This window comes from Nansenia antarctica, assembly GCF_963989245.1.
Source record: "Nansenia antarctica genome assembly, chromosome: 14".
NCBI classification, from domain to species: domain Eukaryota; kingdom Metazoa; phylum Chordata; class Actinopteri; order Argentiniformes; family Microstomatidae; genus Nansenia; species Nansenia antarctica.
This window is the reverse complement of record NC_137684.1, coordinates 6,754,342-6,779,341: the sequence shown is the minus strand read 5'-3', so window position 1 is coordinate 6,779,341 and position 25,000 is coordinate 6,754,342. Positions and strand designations below refer to the sequence as shown.

The window sequence follows — 25,000 nt, the reverse complement described above, 5'->3', positions numbered from 1 at the left end:
TAATATAATCATCATTATCCCACTCGCTCCATGTCCATAACATGTCACTTCCTGTCAGAGCAGGCCAGGGTTCTACACAGCCACGGCAAAACAGGAAGTACTGTCCCAGAACAGGAAGTTAAGTACTTAAGTCCCAATCCAGGCTGTCCATGGTATCCCGTTTATGTCACCGCGCTGCGCCCCGTCTCCACGGTCCTCGGAGGGAGAGAGAGCAGGGAGTGGGTCTCAGGTCCCCCTTACCTCCAGCTCCACCGGTTAACGGCGGTTTAGCGCGCGCTGTTAGCCATGACGCTAGCGCGGCCCTCGGCTGCCTCAGTGACACGTCCCCCTTTTCCAACTGCCACAGCCAGGAACCCCCCCCCCCCCCCTCCGCAGCCTTTATTCTCTTTTTTTAATTTTTTTTTTAAGTCACACTTTCCTTAAAACGGAAAGTTTTAATATTCATTCAAAGAAAAAAACGTGCTTTTCAACCTCTTCTTCTTTGAGTCCATTCCCAAAGCTAGCACCATGACATTTTTTTAAGCTACACGTTCATTGTTCATAAAAAAATAGTGCCTTTTTTTTTCTTTACTTTGACGTAATCCGTGGCGATGTGCAATTTTGCAGACTCTTTTCTGCTTTTTGTTTGTGATTAAAAGGTGCTGGAACAGGAATCTAATTTTACAAAATAATTCCTTACAGTGTGGATGTCCCTTTATAGCTAGAGGTGCAAACTAATAAGAAAAAGGACTAACAGAGAGATTATTTTTTGCCTCAGGAAAAGCGTTGTGGAATGGATTCTTTCATGCAAGCCGTTCATCTTCACGTTCTGTTGTCTTCCGTAAGGACAAAAAACATTCCGCTGGGTGTCCTCTTGACACTTGCAAGCCACAGATCTCTTTCATCTTCTTTTCATCCTTTTCTTTTCTCTTTTTTTTTGTATTTAAGGATCCACCTGAATTGCATTCAGCCTAATTGTTAACTTTTTGTTCATCGTTTGTGTTTGTGCCTTTTGTGTCGGTGAATGAAAGAGAGAGAGCGAGAGAGTCGAGAACAGGAAGAATGTGAACGCATGTTTGAGTGTCAGGGAGGGTTAGGGTTGGGGTGTGTGGGGGGGGGGCAGGGGGTCAAGAAGTAGTAGATGAGGGCGGGGGGGGGGGGGGGTGGGGGGGTTGGGTTTCGGGGGTGTGGGGGGGGGTGGGCGGGGGGACAGGGACGGGGGGGTGGGCTCGGACAGGGCAGGGTCAAAGGTCAAAGAGGACTGCCACAGTAGTGACGTCAGAGCCAAAGCTATAATCCCCTAGTCTTTTTTTCTCCCTCCAATCTCTTGTCTGTGCAAAGGGCTGGTGGCTGTGGTGTGCTGGGGTTCATTTATGGCTGACGTAGTGGTCCGTGGGGGCCAGCAGGACCGGGGGCAGCTTGCTGGGCAGGGTGATCAGGGGCCTGTGGAACATCGTCTGTTCCTGGGCCTTGATTTTTTCCGCCTGCCTCCGGAACTTTCGGGCCCTCAGGATGGCGGGAACGCCCCTCCGGAGCCTCTGGGCCGCCTTCCGCTGCCATACCTCGTATTTGGAATACTTCCCGGTCACGTGCTGTTTTCTGGGGACGTCCTATGGTGGCGCGAGGGATGGAGAGAGGGAAAAGAGAGAGAAAAAGAGAAGAAGAAGAGAAAAGGGTGTCAGTACATCTGTCGATACATTCGTTGTTAATGACATAGTAATTGTGTGGAAATAGAATAATTGTCTTATGGAAATGAGTGATGTGATTTTTTTTTAAACACTGAAATACATAGGGAGATTCTATACACTGCATCTATCTGCATCTTTATTTTGTATTTGTATCTATATTTTTTATTTTAGCCTATTATTCAATTAGCACTTTATTTTGTTGTTGTTTTGTGGCCTGAGCTGCTGTAAAACCTGAATGTCCCCTCGGGGATCAATAAAGTATCTGTCTATCTGTCTATCTGTCTATCTGTCTATCTGTCTATCTGTCTATATGTCTATCTGTCTATCTGTCTATCTGTCTATCTGTCTATATGTCTATATGTCTATCTGTCTATCTGTCTATCTGTCTATCTGTCTATATGTCTATATGTCTATCTGTCTATCTGTCTATCTGTCTATATGTCTATCTGTCTATCTGTCTATATGTCTATATGTCTATATGTCTATCTGTCTATCTGTCTATCTGTCTATATGTCTATCTGTCTATATGTCTATATGTCTATCTGTCTATCTGTCTATATGTCTATCTGTCTATATGTCTATATGTCTATATGTCTATCTGTCTATCTGTCTATCTGTCTATATGTCTATCTGTCTATCTGTCTATCTGTCTATATGTCTATCTGTCTATCTGTCTATCTGTCTATCTGTCTATATGTCTATATGTCTATCTGTCTATCTGTCTATCTGTCTATATGTCTATATGTCTATCTGTCTATCTGTCTATCTGTCTATCTGTCTATCTGTCTATCTGTCTATCTGTCTATCTGTCTATCTGTCTATCTGTCTATATGTCTATCTGTCTATCTGTCTATCTGTCTATCTGTCTATCTGTCTATCTGTCTATCTGTCTATCTGTCTATATGTCTATCTGTCTATCTGTCTATCTGTCTATCTGTCTATCTGTCTATCTGTCTATCTGTCTATATGTCTATATGTCTATATGTCTATCTGTCTATCTGTCTATCTGTCTATATGTCTATATGTCTATATGTCTATCTGTCTATCTGTCTATCTGTCTATCTGTCTATATGTCTATCTGTCTATCTGTCTATCTGTCTATCTGTCTATATGTCTATATGTCTATATGTCTATATGTCTATCTGTCTATCTGTCTATCTGTCTATCTGTCTATATGTCTATATGTCTATCTGTCTATCTGTCTATCTGTCTATCTGTCTATATGTCTATATGTCTATATGTCTATATGTCTATCTGTCTATCTGTCTATCTGTCTATCTGTCTATATGTCTATATGTCTATATGTCTATATGTCTATCTGTCTATCTGTCTATATGTCTATATGTCTATATGTCTATATGTCTATCTGTCTATATGTCTATATGTCTATCTGTCTATCTGTCTATCTGTCTATATGTCTATATGTCTATATGTCTATCTGTCTATCTGTCTATATGTCTATCTGTCTATCTGTCTATCTATCTGTCTATCTATCTATCTATCCATCCATCTATCTATCGTTCTTTCTTTCTCTGGACAAGACTGAGCGATACTGTCAACATGTTCTGTGAGCGCCCAGCTTGGACACTCCCTTCATATACATACGAGAGAGCAGCCATTGTTTAGTTAACCCCCAACCCCCCTACGGTCACACACGCATTACATCTACGCATCAACACATTCTAGGTTGAAAACAACTATTCCCGGCCAATAAACACGCTCCAAACAGTGTGCTCTGAGACAATCTCCAAAGCTAAAAGGGAAGGGAGGGAGGCGGGGGGGGGGGGGGGGGTTGCGGATTTATGCGTGAGTAGTGCTTCTCCTGAATGGCTTGTTTTGGTCCTGCCACTTTGATGGTTCTCTCTCTCTCTGTGTGAATGTCCTACTCTCAAAAACAAACACACACACACACACACACACACACTCTCACTCACACGCACACACGCATGCGCACACACACACACACACACACACACACACACACACACACACACACACACACACTAATGGTGGTGTTTATCTGTCTCATTCACAGCAGGGCCACTCTACACCCTGTAAACAGCTGGGCTCGGCGCGGACGCCCGGCAGACTCACAGAGAGACTCAGAGCAGCTTGGCTTGGCTGTGGCTAACAGACTCACAGAGAGACTCGGAGCAGCTTGGCTTGGCTGTGGCTAACAGACTCACAGAGAGACTCGGAGCAGCTTGGCTTGGCTGTGGCTAACAGTTGTATCTGCCAACGGCGCGGATATGTCCCAACACACACACCCGACACACCTGTGTGTACTACTACGCGACATTACTCATGCAAGCGCTCTTATCAACGATGGGAAAGAATGTGTGTCTCTACACAATAGTTCTGTTGTGTTTTAAGCAGTATTGTTTTTGGTAGCACTCCTGGTCTGGCTGCAGGTCAAAACGGAAAAAAAAGCTTGAAGTCTCTTTTTCTTTTTTGTCATGTTTGCGACATCAGTCGAGTGATTCTCAAGACTGGGATGTTTTTTTTGTTGTTTTTTTGGGGGGGGGGGTTTAGGACTCCAAATGTATGCCTGTCTCAGGGGGCATCTGGTGTTCCCGTCACCGTGACTACCAGAACACACTGTTTTGTTTGAATTTAGTCCCTCAGAGTAGAGAGTGTTACATGTCACAACAACAATCCTTACTTTCTCACTTTCTCACAAGCTCAGCCAGCCAGCCAGCCAGCCACACACACACGCACACACACACACACACGCATAACACAGACACACACAATGTGCTTGACCCTGTCCTGTACCCTACCACCAGTAGGAACACGTACTGTACTGTACCCGTCATGCCATTTATGTTCCACTGTGGTCAGCAGTTTGTATGGGATTTACAAGATAAAATCCTCCCATGTTGTTGTCTCTGCCCCCACAGGTAGAGGTGGAGGTGGAGGTGGGGGGGGGGGGGGAGAGAGGGGCATAAGGGTTCAGCACACAAGGCACGGAGGTGGAGGTGAAGGAGGGGGGGAGGGGCAGGGGAGATGTAGGGGTAGATAGGGAGACAGAGGGCAGGAGACAGGTACGGTTTCAGGTGTGCAGCAGGAGTAGTTGTTTGTTTGTATGTATGAGGGGGGCAGGGAGGGTTCGGGGGGGTTCTTGGGGGGGGGGGGGGCTTACCTGTTTGAGTACGGGCATCACAGGACCCTGTAGGGAGGTGGCCGACACGTCCCGCTCCGACTTGGCCGGCTTGGCGCAGTACTGCTCCAACAGGTTCAGGTCGCAGCTACGGAAGCAACACTCCTCCACGATCCCACGGTTCTGAGAGCGCCGACTGCTGGACCTGCTCGTAGGCCTACCTGAGGAGATAAGGAGGGGGGAGGAGGAGAAGAGAGAGAGAGAGAGAGACTGTTAGGGAAAGCCACAGAACGAGGCCTTAAGTCGTTGTTTACACTAACACACCATGGAAGCTAATACAGATAGAAGTGTTAGTGGCAGTTGTGGATGGAAATCCTTGTTGTTGTTGTTGTTGTTGTTGTTGTTGTTGTTGTTGTGTGTGTGTGTGTGTGTGGGGGGGGTGGTTGTTGTTTGACTGTGGTTGCATCTGAAGTCCTGTTATTAATACATACATGGGCAAACATGCCTCACTCACTATGTGAGATAGCAGGACATTGAGTTAGTTAGACACACACACACACACACACACACACACACACACACACAGCCAAGCTAGTAGATACACAAAATGGATGCTATCCTTTGACCTTGTGCCTTGCCAACTCAGCAGGAAGATAAAGAGAGAGAGAGAGAGAGAGAGAGAGAGAGAGAGAGAGAGAGAGAGAGAGAGAGAGAGAGAGAAAGGTGAGTCGACAGACATCTAACAGAAGTGGGGAGGAGGGGCTGACAGAGTGATACCGAGAGAGAGAGGGGGAGAGAGAGAGAGAGAGAGAGAGAGAGAGAGAGAGAGAGAGAGAGAGAGAGAGAGAGAGAGAGAGAGAGAGAGAAAGAAAGGGGAAAATAAAGAGAGAGGGAAAGCTAGAGAAAGCAGAGAGATGAACTAACAGAAACTGAGAGTGTGTGGGGGTGGTCAAAGACAGAGATAGAGAATGCAAAAGAGGCAGAACATGAGAGAGAGAGACACACAGAGCGAGAGAGAAAGAGAGAGAGTGGGAGACGGAGGGGAAGGAGGAGAGAGTGAAGGGTAGAGTGAGGGTTAAGACGTTGCACAGGGGAGCCGTGCCCACAATCAATAAAGGCCTTGTTTGAAGTCCTTCACCCCACACAATGTTGGAGGAATCCCATGAGAAGGCAGGCCAGATTTGATTGCAGGAAGAGGAACATGAGAGAGAAAGAGAGGCTGAAACAGGGGGAGGAGGAGAGGAGAGGAGAGGAGGAGGAGGACGAGGGGGGGGAGACCCATCTATGTTGGCCCAAATTGGATAATGATCTCTCTGGGTAGAGAGGCTTCCGTGGCAAGCTGCACACAAAGAACCCGACTGTTTGTCAATGCCAGTGGGTGGGAGATGACAAATATTTAAAAAGTTAGGTTGTCCACCTTTTGTTTCCTGTCTGCTGGTGAGGGAGGGAGGGAGAGTGGGAGGGAGGAAGGGTGAGAGAGGTCAACTTCAATTCCACAAACTGATATGGAGTGTCACAGCCATCCTCCATGTTAAAAATAATGAAAATAAAATACAACTTCCCAGTTGTTTAAATAATGATTCAACAATAAATTACTCTAAAGGTGATACTCTTTCACAAACACCATGCTAGTTTGTAAACAAGAATAACTAGACTGCTGTTATTTGTTGCAATAGGATGCAAGTTAAGGTTACTAGTATGTCAACTAGGCCACTATAACAACACAACAACCACAACGACGACGACTACGACTACGACTACGACTACTACTACTACTACTACTACTACTACTACTACTACTACTACTACTACTACTACTACTACTACTACTACTACTGCTGCTGCTGCTGCTGCTACTACTACTACTACTACTACTACTACTACTACTACTACTACTACTACTACTACTACTACTACTACTACTACTACTACTACTACTACTACTACTACTACTACTACTACTACTACTACTACTAACAACCATGTCACTTCCAAAACCCATCAATAAATCCTGTCCCAATCAAATGATACATCAAACTATTTCTTTTTTTGTGTGTCTTTCTTCCTTAATCACCAGTGTGGTCGCCTAGCCTGGGAACATTGGTGGCGAGAGGTGACTGCTTTGCCTCCTGGGTGCTGTTACTTTCCCCCAGCGGAATGTGCTGGTAAACAAGCGGGCCATTGTGTTGCATTGAGTCGTGTGTGCCTCCGCTGCTCGCCGCCTTTTCATATGCAATCAGAGGTACGGACCTCAGCGGCACTCAGCACTGGGAGAGGGCCGGGGTCTCCTTCAGACGCGTCAGCGCCAAGGCACAGCTGGCTATTAGCAAGTGTGCGCGCGCGTGTGTGTGTGCGTGCGTGCGTGAGTGTGTGTGTGTGTGTGTGTGTGTGTGTGTGTGTGTGCGCGTCGTTTGCGTGCGTACGTGTGTGTGTGTGAGAGAGAGAGAGATAAAATACCACATACACACACGGTGCACATGCAAGCAGATGCGAAAGACATGAAAACTGTTAAAAAAGAAACAGCGGTAGAAAGGGAATAATGTAACCGTACTGAAGTAGAACCCTCTGTCTATAATAATAATAATATATAGATATAATAATGTAACCGTACTGAAGTAGAAGCCTCTGTCCTCACAGACGAACTGCAGCGCGTCCACCAGCTCCCCGCCGCAGAGCGTCTCCGCCTGGGCCAGGTCCACCCAGCACAGCCAGGCCAGGGCCAGCACCAGCACCCCGCTGGACCCGGACATCTGCTTCACCTGGGAGCACCAACACACACAATCAGCCATGCGATGTCTACATACTGACAGTGTTGTAATAGTGTTAGGACTCATGACATACATGGTAGATTATAACAGGATATCATATCAAATATGTAATGTGCATGAGAAGCTCAATAACCTGTGGAGTCCCCCCCACCTCTGCCCCCCTGTCTTGTTTCAAACACGGAGATACAGCCCACCAGTTATATATATATATATATATGTAGGCCTAAAACAGCCAAACATTCCTTCATCAAAGCTCAAAAGTCATAGCTGGGCTTATCAATCAATAGGATTATGTCATGTCAGGCTCATAGGGGCAGGGCTATTAGGCTACATACCTTTATAACCTGTGTGCTATAAGTCTCCGAAATGATTTGCAATACTAGTGATATTCTTACTGATACAGTTAACTGGCAGCAAAAACGGGTCATTCTGTGCAACTTTGCACTTGAGTTATCTCCCACAGTCATCAACGGCTATCACCCTATTGCACCTAGAAGAACTGCTTATTCCGGGGGGGGGAAAGCGACCCTATCTCTGATGTCTCACTGTTACACAACCGCTCAACAAGTTGCAAGACAGGCTATTCAATAGTCAACTAGCCCGATTCCCATACTCAGCATTATATCTCCCCCGGCTCACCCTGGGACCAGCGCCCTGACCCGCAGACATACCGCCCCCTAGCGGCAGCAGCGGCGCCTGCTAGTGGCTCTGAGTTCAGGGAAGGGACGCACGAACAAGACGCGAAAGGAATACAAAAAGGGAACGTATAGCCCTCCTGACAAGTTACCTCAAATACGCACAAAACCGCAAGAATGTGACAATAATCTCACTGTGTGCGCACTCCAACATTCCCATTGCATCAAGCGGATTTCCCCCCTCTGACATAATCTCTTTTATTGTCCCGTTTTCCAAATTTGCAAAATAAAAATAAAATCTGTTCATAGGAGTGTAGTAGTCTAAAGCGCCTATCCCGCGTTATTCAGTAAGTCATAACTTTGGTGACCAAACATGTCTCGCTTTACGCTGCAGAGCCCAGTCAGCTGAGCCGGGCTGTAAGTGTCCCGTCTCTCCGCGGATTACCTTGGTTCTCCTGTGTTCCGTTCTCCGGCTGCAGGTGTGGCAAACTGAACGGTGTCCGTGTCTTGGCTGGTTCTCCATGGCAGGTAGTCAAACGTTGGTCGTTATTTGGTTGGAGAGATTGCAGGTGAGTGAGTTAGTTTCCCAGTTGGTGGAGGCTGTGCAGATGATGTGTGAGAAGCTGTCCCAAAACCATGAGGCGACAGGCAAAAACTTCTCAGTGTCAACTATTATATACCCACACCCGCCCCTTACCTCCCCCTTACCTCCCCCTTCTCCCCGGGCCCCCTCCTCCCCGGGCCCCCTCCTCCCCGGGCCCCCTCCTCGCGCATGTCTGAACCGAGAGGGCTCGCGGGGATGATAAGTGGTCCAACGACGCACTACGGACTACACGCACTACATGTTTATGTGCGTGTGTGTGTGTGTGCGCACGCGCGTGCGTGTGTGTGTCTTTGCGTGTGTGTGTGTGTTTGCGTGCGTGCGTATGAATGTGTGTGTGTGTGTGTGTGTGTGTGTGTGTGTGAGAGAGAGAGAGAGAGAGAGAGAGAGAGAGAGAGAGAGAGAGAGAGAGGGAGAGAGAGAGAGAGAGAAAGAGAGAGAGAGTCAGCGCCGGAATATGGAACAATTCCATAGTCATTTTCCAAATGTTCTCAGTGAAGTCCACAATGAGTAGTTAATAACGTCTCCAACCTTCTAACATTAGACCGCCATAGAAGCCATGACAGCCCTCACTGATAAGCAGCATAGGACACCACATCCACCTGAGAATAATATTCTAAAGCACTTAGTTCCCTAATATGCAATGATGCTGTCGACATGAGGTTCTGTCAGCTTAGCAGAGGACACCCAGCTGACATTGAGGTTCTGAGATGACTATTTGCAGTGCTGTAGAAACATGGATCTCATTCTCAGCAGTGAAAGTGGACTTTTGAAATCACTGGCCCCTGTCCAAACTCTGGCTGCTCTGCATGGAGCTGCTGATTTCTTTTTTCCCCCTTTTTTTTCTTTTTTTAAGAATAAACAGTTTTTATTCTGCACTGGCCATGTCGACCCGGAGAAGATTGGCACCCCGAGCGGAACTATGATGCAGGATGAACGGTTGAATTAACTAAGTCCCGTCAGAAACATCAAATGTCTCCCCCCCCTTCCCCACAACCAGTCATGCAACTTTAATCACGATTTACAAAGCTGTGCTGCTACACATTCACACAGACTGAATCATTGGCAATCGTCCCAAGAAAATGAAAGCATTGTTCTGCCACAGCTATGACTGCTAGCAGCTGGGAACAGGTTTGTGCATCATTGAGGATTGCTCATTTGCCACACAACATCCTTATGATTAATTGATGTTATTGGAGTCACTGGTTTATATTCTGGTCAGAGAGAGAGTGGCTTATTTCTGTTCTGTTGGGCCAAGCTGGAGACAGACAAACAAACAGGTAGGCACAGACACAGACAGACAGACAGACAGACAGACTGACAGGTAGACACAGACAGACAGGTAGGCAGACAAACAGGTAGGCAGACAGGCAAACAGGTAGGCAGACAGACACACAGGTAGGCAGACAGACAGACAAACAGGTAGGCTCAGACAGACAGGTAGGCAGACAGACAGGTAGGCAGACAGACAGACAGACAGATAGGTAGGCAGACAGACAAACAGACAGACATACAGGTATACAGACAGACAGGCAGGCACACATACAGACAAGCAGACAGACATGCAGGTAGCAGGCACATATACAGGCAGGCAGACAGACATACAGGTATACAGACAGACAGGCAGGCACACATACAGGTAGACAGACAGACAGACAGACTGACAGACAGGCAGACAGACAGACATACAGGCAGGCAGAGGGAGAGGAATTGGCCTTTATGTTTATGGTCCTAGACCCTGCTAGACATAGACAGAGAGAGAGAGAGAGAGAGAGAGAGAGAGAGAGAGAGAGAGAGAGAGAGAGAGAGAGAGAGAGAGAGAGAGAGAGAGAGAGGGCGGGTGGGAAGGGGGGGAATGAGGAGAGGCGGTTCAGAATCATTGGCCACACAGATGGACAGAATGGTTCTTGGTCTGTGAGGTTAGTGCCCCTAGTGGGTAAGATGGACACGCCACAGGAATCACTGACCATCACTGAAGTTTTACCAAAAGAATGTCACTGTTTTGCACTCAAAAAAATAGATTCAAGGTTTCTTTTAGTAGTCTTTACTTCATTCAGGGACTGGTAGACAAACCTTTTGGCCCAAGCCTTCATCAGTGTCATGAGTGATGATTTACACATACCTCTCGATCAGGTTCTATGACGTTTTGACGTTTTCTGTCTATTGCATTTTTGGCTTTTTTATGTTTATTTTATTTTGACACTGAGCACACACGTTTATCCAAAGCGACAGTAGCAGACCAAAGTACATTTGTCTAAATGACTTGCACAGGAGGGCCAACAGCAGGGGTAAGAGGCTAGTAGGTTAATCCTGTGTCACGCAGGCTGTGTGGGTTACCAGTTGCACTTCATTACGGCTGTGAAACAGGGTTTGTATTGTAGATGAGGGTTCCCAGTGTAGCTTGGGTCGACCTCCATGGAGGTTGCCCTTATGTGCACATCTCTAGACTGACATCTAGTGGTGATGGCCGGAACTCCTGGTTGTTTTTCTCATTGTGATGAATCATGATTTGTGATGTCAGGGAAAGAATGTAGGCCTCCACCAGTTCCCACCAACCATGGGTCCTGAGGAGCTATAGGATGTGGGCTTTGGTCCAGCTTGGTACTGACATACCTGATTTTTTCATGGCCATCGTTAGTTTTTATGGCCACGCTTAGCTCACAGGTTCAGTTCCGAACATACTGTACTGTAAGTCGCTTTGTGTAAAAGTGTCTGCTAAATGCCGGCTAAATATTTTCATATGTGTACGACTTCACCGATACCGATACCTTGATTAGTTGATTCAAGTGTGGTGGTGGTGGGTAGGAACAAAAGCTAGCTAACACCATTTTATATTCTTAGAAAAAAAGGTGCTACCTAGAACCATAAAGGGTTATTCGGGTGTCCCTGTAAGAGAAACGTAGAACCCTTTCCACACGTAGAACCCTTTCCACACGTAGAACCCTTTCCACAGAAAATACTAAATGGAACCCAAAAGGTTTCTTCAAAGGGTTCTCACACAGGGACAGCCAAAGAACCCTTTAATAACAACCTATTTCTTTCTATGAGTGTAGCTCCTTAGAACCAGGGTTGGTGACCATTGATGGTACTATGACTAGACACAATCTTTTACAACATCCCTCACTGCAAAAAGAGACAGGAAAACATCTGCTTGAAAACCTGTCTATTATTTGCATAACTGGTGGCTGATGCATTCGTTACACATGAACTTATTCATCTGTTGAGAAGATGGAACGCAACATCTCTGAGAAATCTTGAAAGTGTCTGTTTGTAATTTACCATGTATAATCTGTAACATATCATGAGTTTGACTTTACCCTGAACTTACTTCAGTCAATAATATCGTACACTGTTATTTCTCTTACAACCACCATGAATTCAAATAGCCTAACTTATTTTGTCATGTGAACATTTATTCCCCCGTTTGGCTGAGTTCCCATCTCATTTCATTTGAAAAACAACCTGTTTGGATGAGTCAGACGTGTGTTGAATGTGGTGGAGCCTAAAGGAAAGACTAAGGACGCAGTTGACCTGCAAACTGATGTTGAATTTCCGAATTGGTTAACATTTGGTTAACATTTGGTTAGTGTTTGTTTAGGGTTAGGGTTAGGGTTAGAGTTAGGGTTAGGATTAGGGTTAGAGTTAGGGTTAGGGTTAGGGTTAGGGTAATTGGAATGCAGGTCGAGGGTGCCCCATAGTCCCTCCCAGAGCCTGCTGAGATCTATTGATTGAGATATCAGAGCAGACACCCCCCTCTAGTGGCAGACAAAAGCATACACATAACGATAGTTATAGAGATAGACTCCAGTTCTATGAGTGGAGCCGGAGCGGAGCCCCATAGGGGAGCTCTGCTCCTATTGGTTTACCCCGCTACCTAAAGTAGCCAATGACTGAATTTTTCAATGCCTGCGCCCGCCCTGGGGTGCTATAAAAGGGGCGTCCTTCGCTCCCTCATTCTCCCAAACATACAATACAGCCGGGTTTGAACAAGTCGAAGGGGGCCAGCAGCCCTATGGGGCTCCGCTCCACTCATAGAACTGGAGTCTATCTCCATAACTAGCGTTCTATATCGTGGAGCTCCGCCCCATAGGGGAGCTCTGCTCCTATTGGTTTAGGCGGAGCGAGCGAGGCCAAATGTACCCCCACTGAGACTATTAGTCAGAAAACAATCTCAGCGGCACCCGGAGCTGACCACTGATGTTGGTTCAAGACAACCTTAAAAAGTTGGCCCAACCCACACCGAGTCTGCTCCACTGATCTAGCCCTTACGTGAGCACGTAGGGTTGTTGATCTAACGGAACATGTCCTGGAGGAGGGTCCCCTCCCCAGGCACATCCGTATTCATCCTGACAGCACTTGAATAGAATCCCCATGACCAGGGTAATCCAAGTGCCTTCCCCACTACATCAGTCATCAGCAAAACTGAGGACAGAATGAGAAAAGGATGAGGAAGAAATATCTTTCAAGTAATACCGTACAAAAGGTGATGGCGACGACCAAGACGCCGCCTCACATATCTCCTCCACTCCCACTCCCCTGAGAATGGCCACTGATGCGGCCATGCCCCTGGTGGAATGAGCCCGAATGCCAGTCGGCACGGGCTGCCCCTTCGATTCGTATGCGAGGCTGATCGCCTCGCAAATCCAATGGGACAGCCTCTGCTTCGAGAGTGGTGCCCCGGCTTTCTGGCCGCCGTAGCAGATCAGAAGCTGGGGAGAAGATCTCAGTCCTGCTGTGCGCTTCACATATTGTGCCAACGCGCGCACCGGACATAGACAATGTAAACGCCTCTCCCTCTCTCCGTCGTGAGGAGGAGGAAAAAAGGCGCTCAGTGCACAGCTCTGAACCCTAAACACACGATTAACCTTAAAAGCCGGGTTAGGGCGTAACACAGCTTTTGTTTCGTCACCAGATATGATCAAACAATCTGCCCGTGTCGAGAGAGCGCATAAATCACTCACTCGCTTAGCCGTAGTCAAGGCGAGGAGTAGACTCGTCTTGAGAGACAATAAACGCAACGACACAGTGTCAATGGGTTCGAATGGGGGCACGCACAGAGCCTCTAGCACAATCGACAGGTCCCATTTTGGCATTAGTGTCCTATGAGGGCGTCTAAGCCTACACACTCCAGTCAAAAAACGCTTAACCAGCGAATGACTGAACAGTGTCGTTGTCGCAAAACCCTCATGGCAAGCTGAGATGGCACCCGCGTAAACTTTAATAGTTCCCGCCGCCAATCCCTTGTCAAACAGCGACTGTAAGAAGCACAAGAACGTTTCGACCCGACAGCAGACTGGGTCAACGTCCTGTCCCTCACACCACTGTGTAAACACTCGCCAGCGCGCCGCATATCCCTTTGCAGTGGATTGCGCGTGCGCACCCTGAATGGTCTGAATGACCGCGTCTGTCAGACCCCTGAGTTCTAACAAGTCCCTCTCAGTAACCAGGCCATGAGGGGGCCCCCCATCATAGGTGGCCCCCTCACCAAGCCTCTGGCTTGAGAGAGTGCATCTTGTCGATGAGGTATGGGCCATGGGCCCTCTACCAACATCTCCATCAGTTCCGGAAACCACGGGGCTCCGGGCGGTCTGGGGCTACAATAACTAACTCTAGCCTCTCTGACCTCACTCGTGCCAACAGTGGGAGGATAGATGTCAGGGGTGGGAACGCGTATAACAGGACCCTCGGCCATGGGTGGTGTGCGAATGCATCGACTCCCAATGGCGGGTTGTCCTGTTCGCGCAGGGAGAACCAAAGGCGACACTGCGCATTCGTCCGTGACGCAAACAGATCCACTTCTGCTTGCCCGAACCGTGCCCAAATCAGAGACACAATGGAGGGTGCTAACCTCCAGTCGTCGTCCCTCGGGCCTCCCCGTGATAACAGTTCTGCTCCTTCGTTGAGCAGACCTGGAATGTGGAGAGCTTTTAGCGAACTCAGGTGTGTGACAGCCCACAGCCATACATCTGTCGCTAGGCGATGAAGTGACGCTGAGCGTACTCCCCCTTGACGATTGATGTATGCTACTGTTGTCCTGTTGTCGGATCTGACTAACACGCCCAGATCCTTTAACACCGGGGCAAAATGAAGTAGCGTTAACTTCACCGCCTCGAGTTCCAGCAGGTTGATGTGACGCGTCTCCAACGGTCCCCATCTTCCTGCCACCGAACCTGCCTGACACACTCCTCCCCACCCAGTCAACGACGCGTCTGTGAAGACTGGGTAGTGGGATGCCGGTCTGCCCATGGCGACTCCGCGCGCGATGACGCGCGGGTCTCTCCAGTAGCTCAGGTCGGTTTTGACCGATCTCGGTATTACAATCAACTTGCGACGGTGTCTCACTGGATCCAGTCGCAGTCGTGCGAACCACCTCTGCAGTCTGCGCATGTGTAATAGGCCTAAGGGGACCACTACATGGGCTGCAGACATCAGTCCTAGTAAGGACATCATTGACAGAGCGGTGATTGTATTTGTCACTCGACACACCCGGAGAGCTGACGTCAGTGTCGCTCTCCGTGGTGCCGATAAACTGGCCCTCATCTTGGCAGTATCCAACTGAATGCCTAGATAGGAAAACTGTTGAGCCGGCCACGGAGCACTCTTTGTCCAGTTGACAGCTAACCCCAGCTGAGCGAGGTGCTACACCAGTGAGGTTGCGTCCCGAATGGCTCGATTTGGGCATTGGGCCAAGACCAGTAGGTCGTCGAGATATGCTAATATGCGTATCCCGTTTCGCCTCAGTGGTTCGAGTGCTGTCTGCACGCATTTGGAGAAAGTTCGAGGAGCAAGCGCGTACCCGAAGGGCAGGCGCGTGTACTCGTAAACCTTCCCTTGGAAGGCAAACGTAGAAATTTCCTGTGCCTCTCTGTGATTGGCACATGAAAATACGCGTCCCTCAAGTCTATGCTGATTCCGTAGTCGCCCTTCTGTATACAAGACAGGAGGCGCCTCGTCATCAACATACGAAAGGGGCGTTTCGCCACTCTCTCGTTGAGGACCCTTAAATCTAGTATGGGTCTCATGCCTCCCGATTTCTTTGGGACAAGGAAATACGGGGAGTACCACCCCATGTCCCACTGGTCCCTCGGAACCATTGTCACTGCGCCCTTTGTTAGGAGATTCGTAATCTCCTCCTGGAGCGCACGTGTCTTTATCGGGCAGGACAAAACAGTCTCTCTCACGCCCCTGAAGGGCGGAGGAGGCTGAATGAACTGTAGTGCATATCCCCTCCTCAATGTCCTGTCTAGCCAGCCCGACAGAATACCTGCCCCCTCTAGCCATTCTGCATAACGCAACGACAGCGAGGAGGTGGCACAGCCCAAGGTGGGGTCATTTCGAAAGGGATGGGCTGCCGTCTGTAAAGAGTGTTTGTTTTGTGTAACAATGCCCTTTATTGACGCAGGTTTATTATGCCTGATAATCAAAGAACCGGCCGCACGCTCATGAGCTGGGCCAGGTCTTGATAGACATGGAGGGGTTTTTGATGTAAATAACGGTCCCTCTATACGGCTACAGACAGGGGTGTTTAACCCGCTTCGTGTCGTGATAGGGGTAAGTCCGTTAGGCAGAGAGCTGGCCACACGCTGGTAAGCTGGGCCAGTCTCCGCTTTGTTTCTAACCGGTAGCGATTCGACCACACTCTGACAAGGCAGGCGGGTCTCCGCTCTGGTAGATAACGGTCCCTCTATACGGCTACAGACAGGGGTGTTTAACCCGCTTCGTGTCGTGATAGGGGTAAGTCCGTTAGGCAGAGAGCTGGCCACACGCCGGTAAGCTGGGCCAGTCTCCGCTTTGTTTCTAACCGGTAGCGATTCGACCACACTCTGACAAGGCAGGCGGGTCTCCGCTCTGGTAGATAACATGGAAAAATCACCTTTACTGAAAAAGTAAGGTGGGGATTTTCCCTCTTTTGCCTCTTTATGAGGTAGCAGCCATGAGGAGGAAACCGGTGGTGGGGTCATTACCGACCCCCCCGCCAGTCACGCATTCCTCTTGCGTTTACCCCCACGCCATGCTGTGGGGGGGTCACGCTGCCGTGGGGGGCCGTAGCGGGCCCTCTCAGTGGTCGGCGGCGGGGGCTGGAGAGGCCGAGTGGGGTATGGCTCCGTCGGTAGAGGTGGAGCCAGCGCCACATTACGCCGCACCCTCCGTTTCGCAGTCGTTGACGGTCTAGTCACCACGGCGGAAGAAAAAGAGGTGGAGGGTCGCTGGAGAGGGAGGTGTCTGGCCAGGTGCTTCTTAGCCTCCTCCATCGCGGCCAGGCGCTTCGTCATGGTGTCCATGGCGGGACCGAATAGCCCTTGTCGCTCTATTGGAGCATTCAGTAGGGCCATCCGGTCCGATGTGTCCAAACTATACTGTTCAACATTCACAGAGCATTCTTATGCAGTTGAACATGTCCGAATCCCATAGGCTGAACAGCAGTTCAATTGTCTCAGAAAATCATACGACTCATGTATGTGAACTTGTATGCGAGTCTGTCATCTGTATCTTCAAGACCATCACTATCAGTCATAGATATTACATAGATATTACATATATATTACATAGGTATTACATAGATATTACATAGATATTACATAGATATTACATAGGTGTTGTATATATTACATTTATATTACACAAGTATTAGATAGATATTACATAGGTATGACATATGTATTACATATGTGTTAAATAGATATTACATAGATATTACATAGGTATGACATAGATATGACATAGATATTAGATAGATATGACATCACCCTGTGGAACGCGCTCCCTTCCGCCATCAAGTCTGCCCCCACTCTGGACTCCTTTAGAGCCAAGTTAAAAACCCACCTCTTCGTCAATGATGTTCCCTAAGTCTACTCCCTTTTTGTTGTAAATTGTATCCCTTGAGATGTTCGTTTAAGTAGTCTGTGTCTGTTTGCTTTCTGTGTTCCGTGTCCTTGTCCTTGTCTTTATCTGTTCCTTTACCCGGGCTGCGCCCCGGGCCGATGTAAAAGTTGGATGGGGGGCGCATTATAAATAAAATTAACATTAACATTAACATTAACATTAACATGACACAGATATTACATAGATATGACATAGATATGACATAGATATGACATAGATATTACATAGGTATTACATAGATATGACATAGATATTAGATAGATATGACATAGATATGACATAGATATGACATAGATATAACATAGATATTACATAGATATGACATAGATATGACATAGATATCACATAGATATTACATAGATATTACATAGATATGACATAGATATATCATAGATATCACATAGATATTACATAGATATGACATACCGGTAGATATGACATAGATAGTACATAGATATGACATAGATATGACATAGATATGACATAGATATCACATAGATATGACATAGATATGACATAGATATGACATAGATATGACATAGATATGACATAGATATTACATAGATATCACATAGATATGACATAGATATGACATAGATATTACATAGATATGACATAGATATGACATAGATATGACATAGATATGACATATATATATGACATAGATATTACATAGATATGACATAGATATGACATAGATATGACATAGATATGACATAGATATTACAGAGATATAACATAGATATGACACACAGTGTTTCCCCTAGGTTTGCTGCCTTGGGGGTAAGACCCTGCCTCATACCAGCGTCATGTCCAGGGGTGTACTTGTACATTAAGCCGCCTCACGCTACAGAAACAGGAGATAGGCTCCTGCCCTATGGGCCACTAGGCTCCAGAACCATCGGTTCTCAAGGCTACTTACTTATGTGGTCTTGACTACCTGTCCACTTTCTCACCTGGTTCTTGCTGTTTCTCTCTCTGGTGTGCCGACACCATCCAGCTCTCTCTCCTTCTCTCCCTCTCTATCCCCCTCTCTCCCTTTTGCTGTCAACCAAAAGGTAAACAAAACAGCCAGAGTATTTATAATCTAATAAGAGGCATACATTGATCCATATCAATTTATAACATAATTATAATTGAATATTGGATTGATGTGGGCAATGCAGTCAGATAATGTCAATTTGACTTTACTCTCTCACCTGAAAAAAAATCGTATGTCCAACTATAAAAGACAGACATTTCCAATGCTTCAATCAACTGTCCATGTACTGTAAATATGCCATTATGGTATTACCATGAAGCCCAACTCTAGCAGAATAAGAAAGATAGTATATCTACTTTAAGTAAAATAATAAAGTGCCTCCAGTTAGCTCTTTAGCTGGCAAGTGTGCAAGGAGACTAGCTCATCTCATCACCTCTGAGCTAGCTAGCTTGCTAGTTCTTTGACACTATTTACACTATGGAACTATAGTCAGACACTTTCTAGTCACGATAATAACGACCAATTTTAACGGCGGACTAACGTTACCAATTTTAACCAACTTTCTCTGTCAGAACACTCAGCAATTATATTTGCTAACGTTTCAACTTGCTTACTTTCAATCTGCAGACATCACAGCCGGCAAAAACGCTCGCGTCTCGCGCGCACACTTGCGCAAAATCTTGTATTATTCACCAGCGGATGTTACCAACGAGCCTATGGGCTTGCCACTCGCCAGATTCGGGTTGGGTGCGTTTAAAAAACACGGATATTTTAGCCTGCTTGTCAGATGTTTGGTGTCTACGTCCGTAATAATTCCTCTTTCTTGGGGGGGCGGGGGGTTCCGTTGAGAGGGCGGCCCGCCCCCCCAAGGCAATGGTAGGGGAAACACTGACATAGATATGACATAGACATGACATAGATATGACATAGATATGACATATATATTACATAGATATTACATATATATGACATAGATATGACATAGATATTACATAGATATTACATAGATATTACATAGAGAGACAGCAGCCTGAAAGGGGGATCCTTGAAAGTCTGGCATCACAGATTAAGATAAAATAAAATAAAATCGGCATTCATGAAACTCAAAAGTTTTAGACTTGGACACTCCCACTTCCAGTATCAGAGCCAACTAATAAGAAGCTCTACACAAATAATGTACATTTTAACTTAATTTTGGACTTGAATCATGAATGTAGAAATACATGGTCATGCATGTAGAAATACAGACACCATGCATTTTAGACAAGGACTTATATAGGAGACTATATACTTTGTTTACGTTAAATCTGTTGTCTTACACCGTTAGAAGGTGCAACGACACTAAAATAAATAATAATCAATTAATAAAATCAATCAGGATGGGCGCTTAGTGGTATAGCGTAGTTTAATGCACATATCATGGCATCGCAAGGTTAAGCGATTCCGACCCTCGACATATCCTGCATGTCATCCCCCCCCTCCTCTCATCCATCCTTCCAGTCAGTCTCTACTGTCTCCATCCCAATAAAGCAGAATATATATATATATATATATATATATATTATAATAATATAATTTTAAATCAAATTTAAAAATCAATCATGTCTCGTGATGTCTCTCAGAGTCAGAAACAGACAAGAAGGGGTTAATGCTTGTGATGTTCTCTCTCTAACATCAAGCTAAACCTTGTCAATAAAGTCCATCAAAGAAAGAGGCGTAGGGTGGCTTTTCAAATCAGGTATATTGAACTGGTAAAAACTGCAAGACAAACAGCACAAAACATGTTTCAACAGGATGTAAACAAACAGTGGTTAGCTAGAAAGTCCGTTTTTTGGCCTAACAATCTAGCTACAAAATAATAACTAAAAACATAATATTCCCAACAAATGATGACTAATATATAAAGCTACCAATCCAACACTTGATATTTCGTACTTACAACATTGCTTTGTGTAAATCTGAACATGGATGTTGAATGATGAATGGAGAACAAACATAACGTCTCGGTCTCTCTCTGGCAAAGAACGATCTCCCAAACCGGAAGTAGATTTGCGGTAAACAGGAAGTGATGTCACTACATCAAATATTAACTAAAATATTTATATACATTGTTAACAGTTGTAAATAGTTCGTTTTTAGCAACAAATACATCTTATCAACTTTACTTCTCTCTATGAACTATACAAAATCGTTTTTTATCAAATATGAACTTTTCAACTTTTTCTAAAGAAAATAAAGAAAGTGTTGCCGGACAACACAATGCTTACTTGTGATAGTTTATTTTCTTTAGATATTTATATTCTGTGTATTTTTACAGAAGCCGTGCTGTCCTATAATGTCCTCAGAGAGCAAGCATAGATATACAGTAAGTCATTTCTTTCTTTTGATTTGATTATGCCATTACATTGCAAGGTGCTCACATTGCTTACAATTCAGACTGCAGAGAGCTAAGTGCACTCAGATACCCAGTTCACACATTTAGAAAACAATTTCACAAGGAAATATACTTTTATTTGTTATTTACGCACAATGATATAAGTTGTCTTCAATATGGAGTGATTTCTTATGATTAAAATATACACTTTCTTAATCTCATTTTCCTTTTTCATTTATCTGTTACACAAGTACATTCATAAATTACAATTTCCTTAAATTCGGTATTGAATTTGACATAATTTGCTATTTAAATTTTGGCTTTATCAGCATGACTACCAATGTTTACCCACTTCAGCTACACAAAAACATATCTTATTGACGTCACCAGTTCAATAAAACCACAAGAAAGTTAGGCATTTTGCGTCTTTGGAAACGACTCCAGTGTGAGGTTTGTAAGGTTGCCACTACTCAGCCATTCAAAGCAACAACTCATATAGCAGCACGACTCTATGGAAGTAACAGTAGAGGCTAGTGGAGGTAGAAATCGGAGGACGACCTTATCGTAATGCACGGAACGAAAAACACACATTTCTCATGGCATTCCATGACCATGCATTACAATTACAATTCCTTATTCTGCTCCATGCATTATAGAGACCCCCCCCCCCTCCATCCTCCGATTTCCTCCCTGCACCAGCCTCCCCTGAGAAGCAAGCACAGCATAACCATGGCGACGTTCACACATCAAATGGCACAGGGCAGCAACGACATAGTAGACAGCAGTAGTGGCTTGGATGATGATGATGATGATGATGATGATGATGGTGATGATGATGATGATGATGGTAATGATATAGGGTCATCATCATGCCAGCACGTTAAGGGCGTCTGCCAGCATCTTCAGCTCGTCCTTCACACACTCCAGACCTCCTCGGATCTTCAGAGGGCTGTCCAGCACCTCGATGCTGTAGGTGTACGGGTCGAACCGCACCGAGAACGGCCTGCTGATGTTGGCCACGTAAGACCTGGCAGAGGGGACACCCACAACAGAGACACACAACAGAGACACATAGGGAAAAGAGTCAGTGGTCCTCTGTGGCTCAGTTGGTAGAGCATGACGCTAACAACACTACTAAAGGTTGTGGGTTCGGTTCCCGCTGGGAGCATATTGTATATACTGCAAAATGTATGCAAATGTACTGCAATGTTAGACGTTTTGGATAAAAGCGTCAGCTAAATGGCATATTAAAGTAAACAGGTAAAGACACTGTATTAGAATGTGTAATAGTAATGATGGTAGTTATCCTCCACTTCACAAGAGTGCGTTGATGGCAGCAGCAGACCTTTGAATTGCATGACTAACCTATGAAGGTGGATGGCCTTAGTTTATCGCTGGCTTGTATCTGGCACTGTTCAACCTGTGTGTGTGTGTGTGTGTGTGTGTGTGTGTGTGTCTGTGTGTGTGTGTGCGTGCGTGTGTATATATATGTGTGTGTGTGTGTGTGTGCCTGCGTGCATGTGTGTGTGTGTGTGTGTGCGTGTGTGTGTGTGTGCGTGCGTGCGTGCGTGTGTGTGTGTGTGTGTGTGTGTGTGTGCATGCATGTGTGTGTACATGTGTGCGTGTGTATATATATATGCGTGTGTGTGTGCCTCTGGTACGTTACCTGAGTTTCTCCTTGGCGTCTGTGAAGCTCTCAGACACAAAGTAGACAGACTGGTAGTTCTGGTCCTGGTAGGGCTCCACGGACGCAGCCTCCGGGTCAAACTCCCTCCTCTCAGGCTCGTCAGAGAGAGAGTGCTGGTCAGGACACACACACACACACACACACACACATTTAATATATGCTGATATATATTAGAGAGAGAGAGAGAGTGCTGGTCAGGAGAGAGGAGGGGTCAGGAGAGAGAGAGAGAAAGAAAGGGGGGGGGGTTGGGGGGGTCAGGAGAGAGAGATGGGGGGGAGGAGGTCAGGAGAGCATAGAAAAAAAGGGAATATAGAATCGAGAGAGAGAGAGAGAGAGACTGTGAAGATACCCACTCTTACACACACACAACAAAAACACCCGCACACACACACACACACATGTTTGATATATGACAGAGGAGAGGGAGAGAGAGAGGGGGAGGGAGAGAGGGAGAGAAAGAGAGAGAGGGAGAGAGAGAGAGAGAGAATGCTCAGATCACCTGTACTTACCACAAGCTCCCCATATGAAGACAGGAGTCCTGCCCCGTAGGCCTTCACTATCCCTCCCTGTTTACACAGGCCGAACTCTACTGTGAACCAGTACAGCTGTGAGAGAGAGGGGGGGAGAGAGAGAGAGAGAGAGAGAAAGGGGGAGAGAGAGAGGGGGGGGGAGAGAGAAGTGGGGAGAGAGAGAAAGGAGGAGAGAGAGAGAGAGAGAGGAAGGGAGCAAGAGAAAGAGAAAAGACAATGACTTGCATTGACCCTTGATACATAATGTGTAGCAGGCTGGGGGATGTGAGGCAGATGAGAGGAGTCAAAGGAATAGATTCCCAGCATTGATTATTGCAACACTCCGTTACTTACTGTTGACAGTTTCTCAATGTCTTCTTCCGAAGCCCCCAGTGAAGCCAAGCCAATGTTCTAGAACAAACGGGTGGTTTCAGTTAGTGGACGAGAGTGTGACACACGCTGTATCATCCATAGTTCATGTCACATTCACACAGTCCAGTTAGATAAGTAGTAGTAAATTAGTATTTAGTACTGGGTGGATAGTGGTGGTTTAGTGGATAGTGAGTTGGACTGGTGATCGGAAGGTTTTGACTTCAAATCCCACCTGAAACACCCTTGAGTAAGACACTTTGCCCTCAGTTACTCCAGGGAGACTGTCCCTGTAATCTGTCAATTGTAAATTGCTTTGGAAGAAAAAAAGCTAAATGGCCAATTCTAGTAACAATGGTTGGAATCCTAACTCGAGGTCCACAGGCGTAAAACTACATAACCGACATTTTGTGGAAGTCTTGTGTTGATGTCAACGACGGGTACGATACGCACACACACACACACACACACACACACACGCACGCTCGAGGTAGGATTCCACCCGATGTGGCGGTGATCAGAGGAGGCTTGGCGGAAGTAGAAATCGGAGGACGGGGGTAAACGTTATGCATGAGAAATGGTATTCCACTCCATGCATTTACTGTACAATGAGCCTCCATCCGTCCGTCCTCCGATTTCTACCTTCAACAGCCTCCCACTGGGCGTGGCAGCACCTCCTCCTCACCTGAGAGAACTGCGCGAAGGTCCGGTCGGCCAGCATGGGGACGTGGCCCAAGAGCTCGTGCACACAGTCCCTATGGCAACAGCAAGGAAACAGGTGATCAGTTGAGTAAAATATCAATCACACAGAGAGTCATACCTAGAACCATGAGGGGTTACCACGGATACCACTTGATCTGACATGGTAAGGTGAATTCAGGTAATCTGGGACACCTAAATGGACTGACTTACATATATAGCACTCATTCACACACACACACATTCACACACTCATTCACACACAAACACACATTCACACACACATTCACACACACACACACATTCACACACACATTCACACACACACACACACACACACACACATTCACACACATTCACATTCACATTCACACACACATTCACACACACATTCACACACACACATTCACACACACACCAATGGCCGTAAGCTACCATGCAAGGCTCCGGCCCCGGCTCATTGGGAGCAATTTGGGGGTTCAGTGTCTTCAGTGCCAAGGACACCTCGACATGTGGCCAGCCGGGGTTCGAACCGCCAATCTGCCGACCTTGCGATCATTAGACGGCCCCCGGCTCTACTTCCTGCGCCACCTCCGCCCTCCACACCTAAGCTCCAATGTGCTTATTTTCCTGTTCTAATTAAAATCTAGTCAACAGGACTTTTACTCTAGGTTTAGCATGGATGTCATGTGACATGAGTCACATCTATGACAATGTTAAAGTAGG

General features: G+C 46.3%; 2 protein-coding genes across 2 annotated transcripts in view; both read right to left on the bottom strand.

Annotated features, from left to right (window-relative positions):
* igf2b (insulin-like growth factor 2b) overlaps positions 1 to 8,799 on the bottom strand; it is an 11,091-nt gene extending 2,292 nt beyond the window's left edge. Inside the window, exons 1-4 of the mRNA XM_080545306.1 lie at positions 8,616 to 8,799; positions 7,379 to 7,526; positions 4,810 to 4,988; positions 1 to 1,589 (exon numbers count right to left, since the gene is read on the bottom strand). The exon at positions 1 to 1,589 is cut by the window's left edge and continues 2,292 nt beyond it. Of these exons, the coding sequence (XP_080401432.1) occupies positions 1,347 to 1,589; positions 4,810 to 4,988; positions 7,379 to 7,526; positions 8,616 to 8,693 (648 nt within the window). The 5' untranslated portion in view covers positions 8,694 to 8,799 and the 3' untranslated portion in view covers positions 1 to 1,346. The remainder of the gene's footprint in view (positions 1,590 to 4,809; positions 4,989 to 7,378; positions 7,527 to 8,615) is intronic.
* A 13,078-nt stretch (positions 8,800 to 21,877) lies between these two features.
* th (tyrosine hydroxylase) overlaps positions 21,878 to 25,000 on the bottom strand; it is a gene marked incomplete at both ends in the record, with an annotated part of 18,469 nt that continues 15,346 nt past the window's right edge. The window contains 5 exons of the mRNA XM_080545305.1: positions 21,878 to 22,037; positions 22,677 to 22,810; positions 23,207 to 23,302; positions 23,561 to 23,617; positions 24,261 to 24,330. Of these exons, the coding sequence (XP_080401431.1) occupies positions 21,878 to 22,037; positions 22,677 to 22,810; positions 23,207 to 23,302; positions 23,561 to 23,617; positions 24,261 to 24,330 (517 nt within the window). The remainder of the gene's footprint in view (positions 22,038 to 22,676; positions 22,811 to 23,206; positions 23,303 to 23,560; positions 23,618 to 24,260; positions 24,331 to 25,000) is intronic.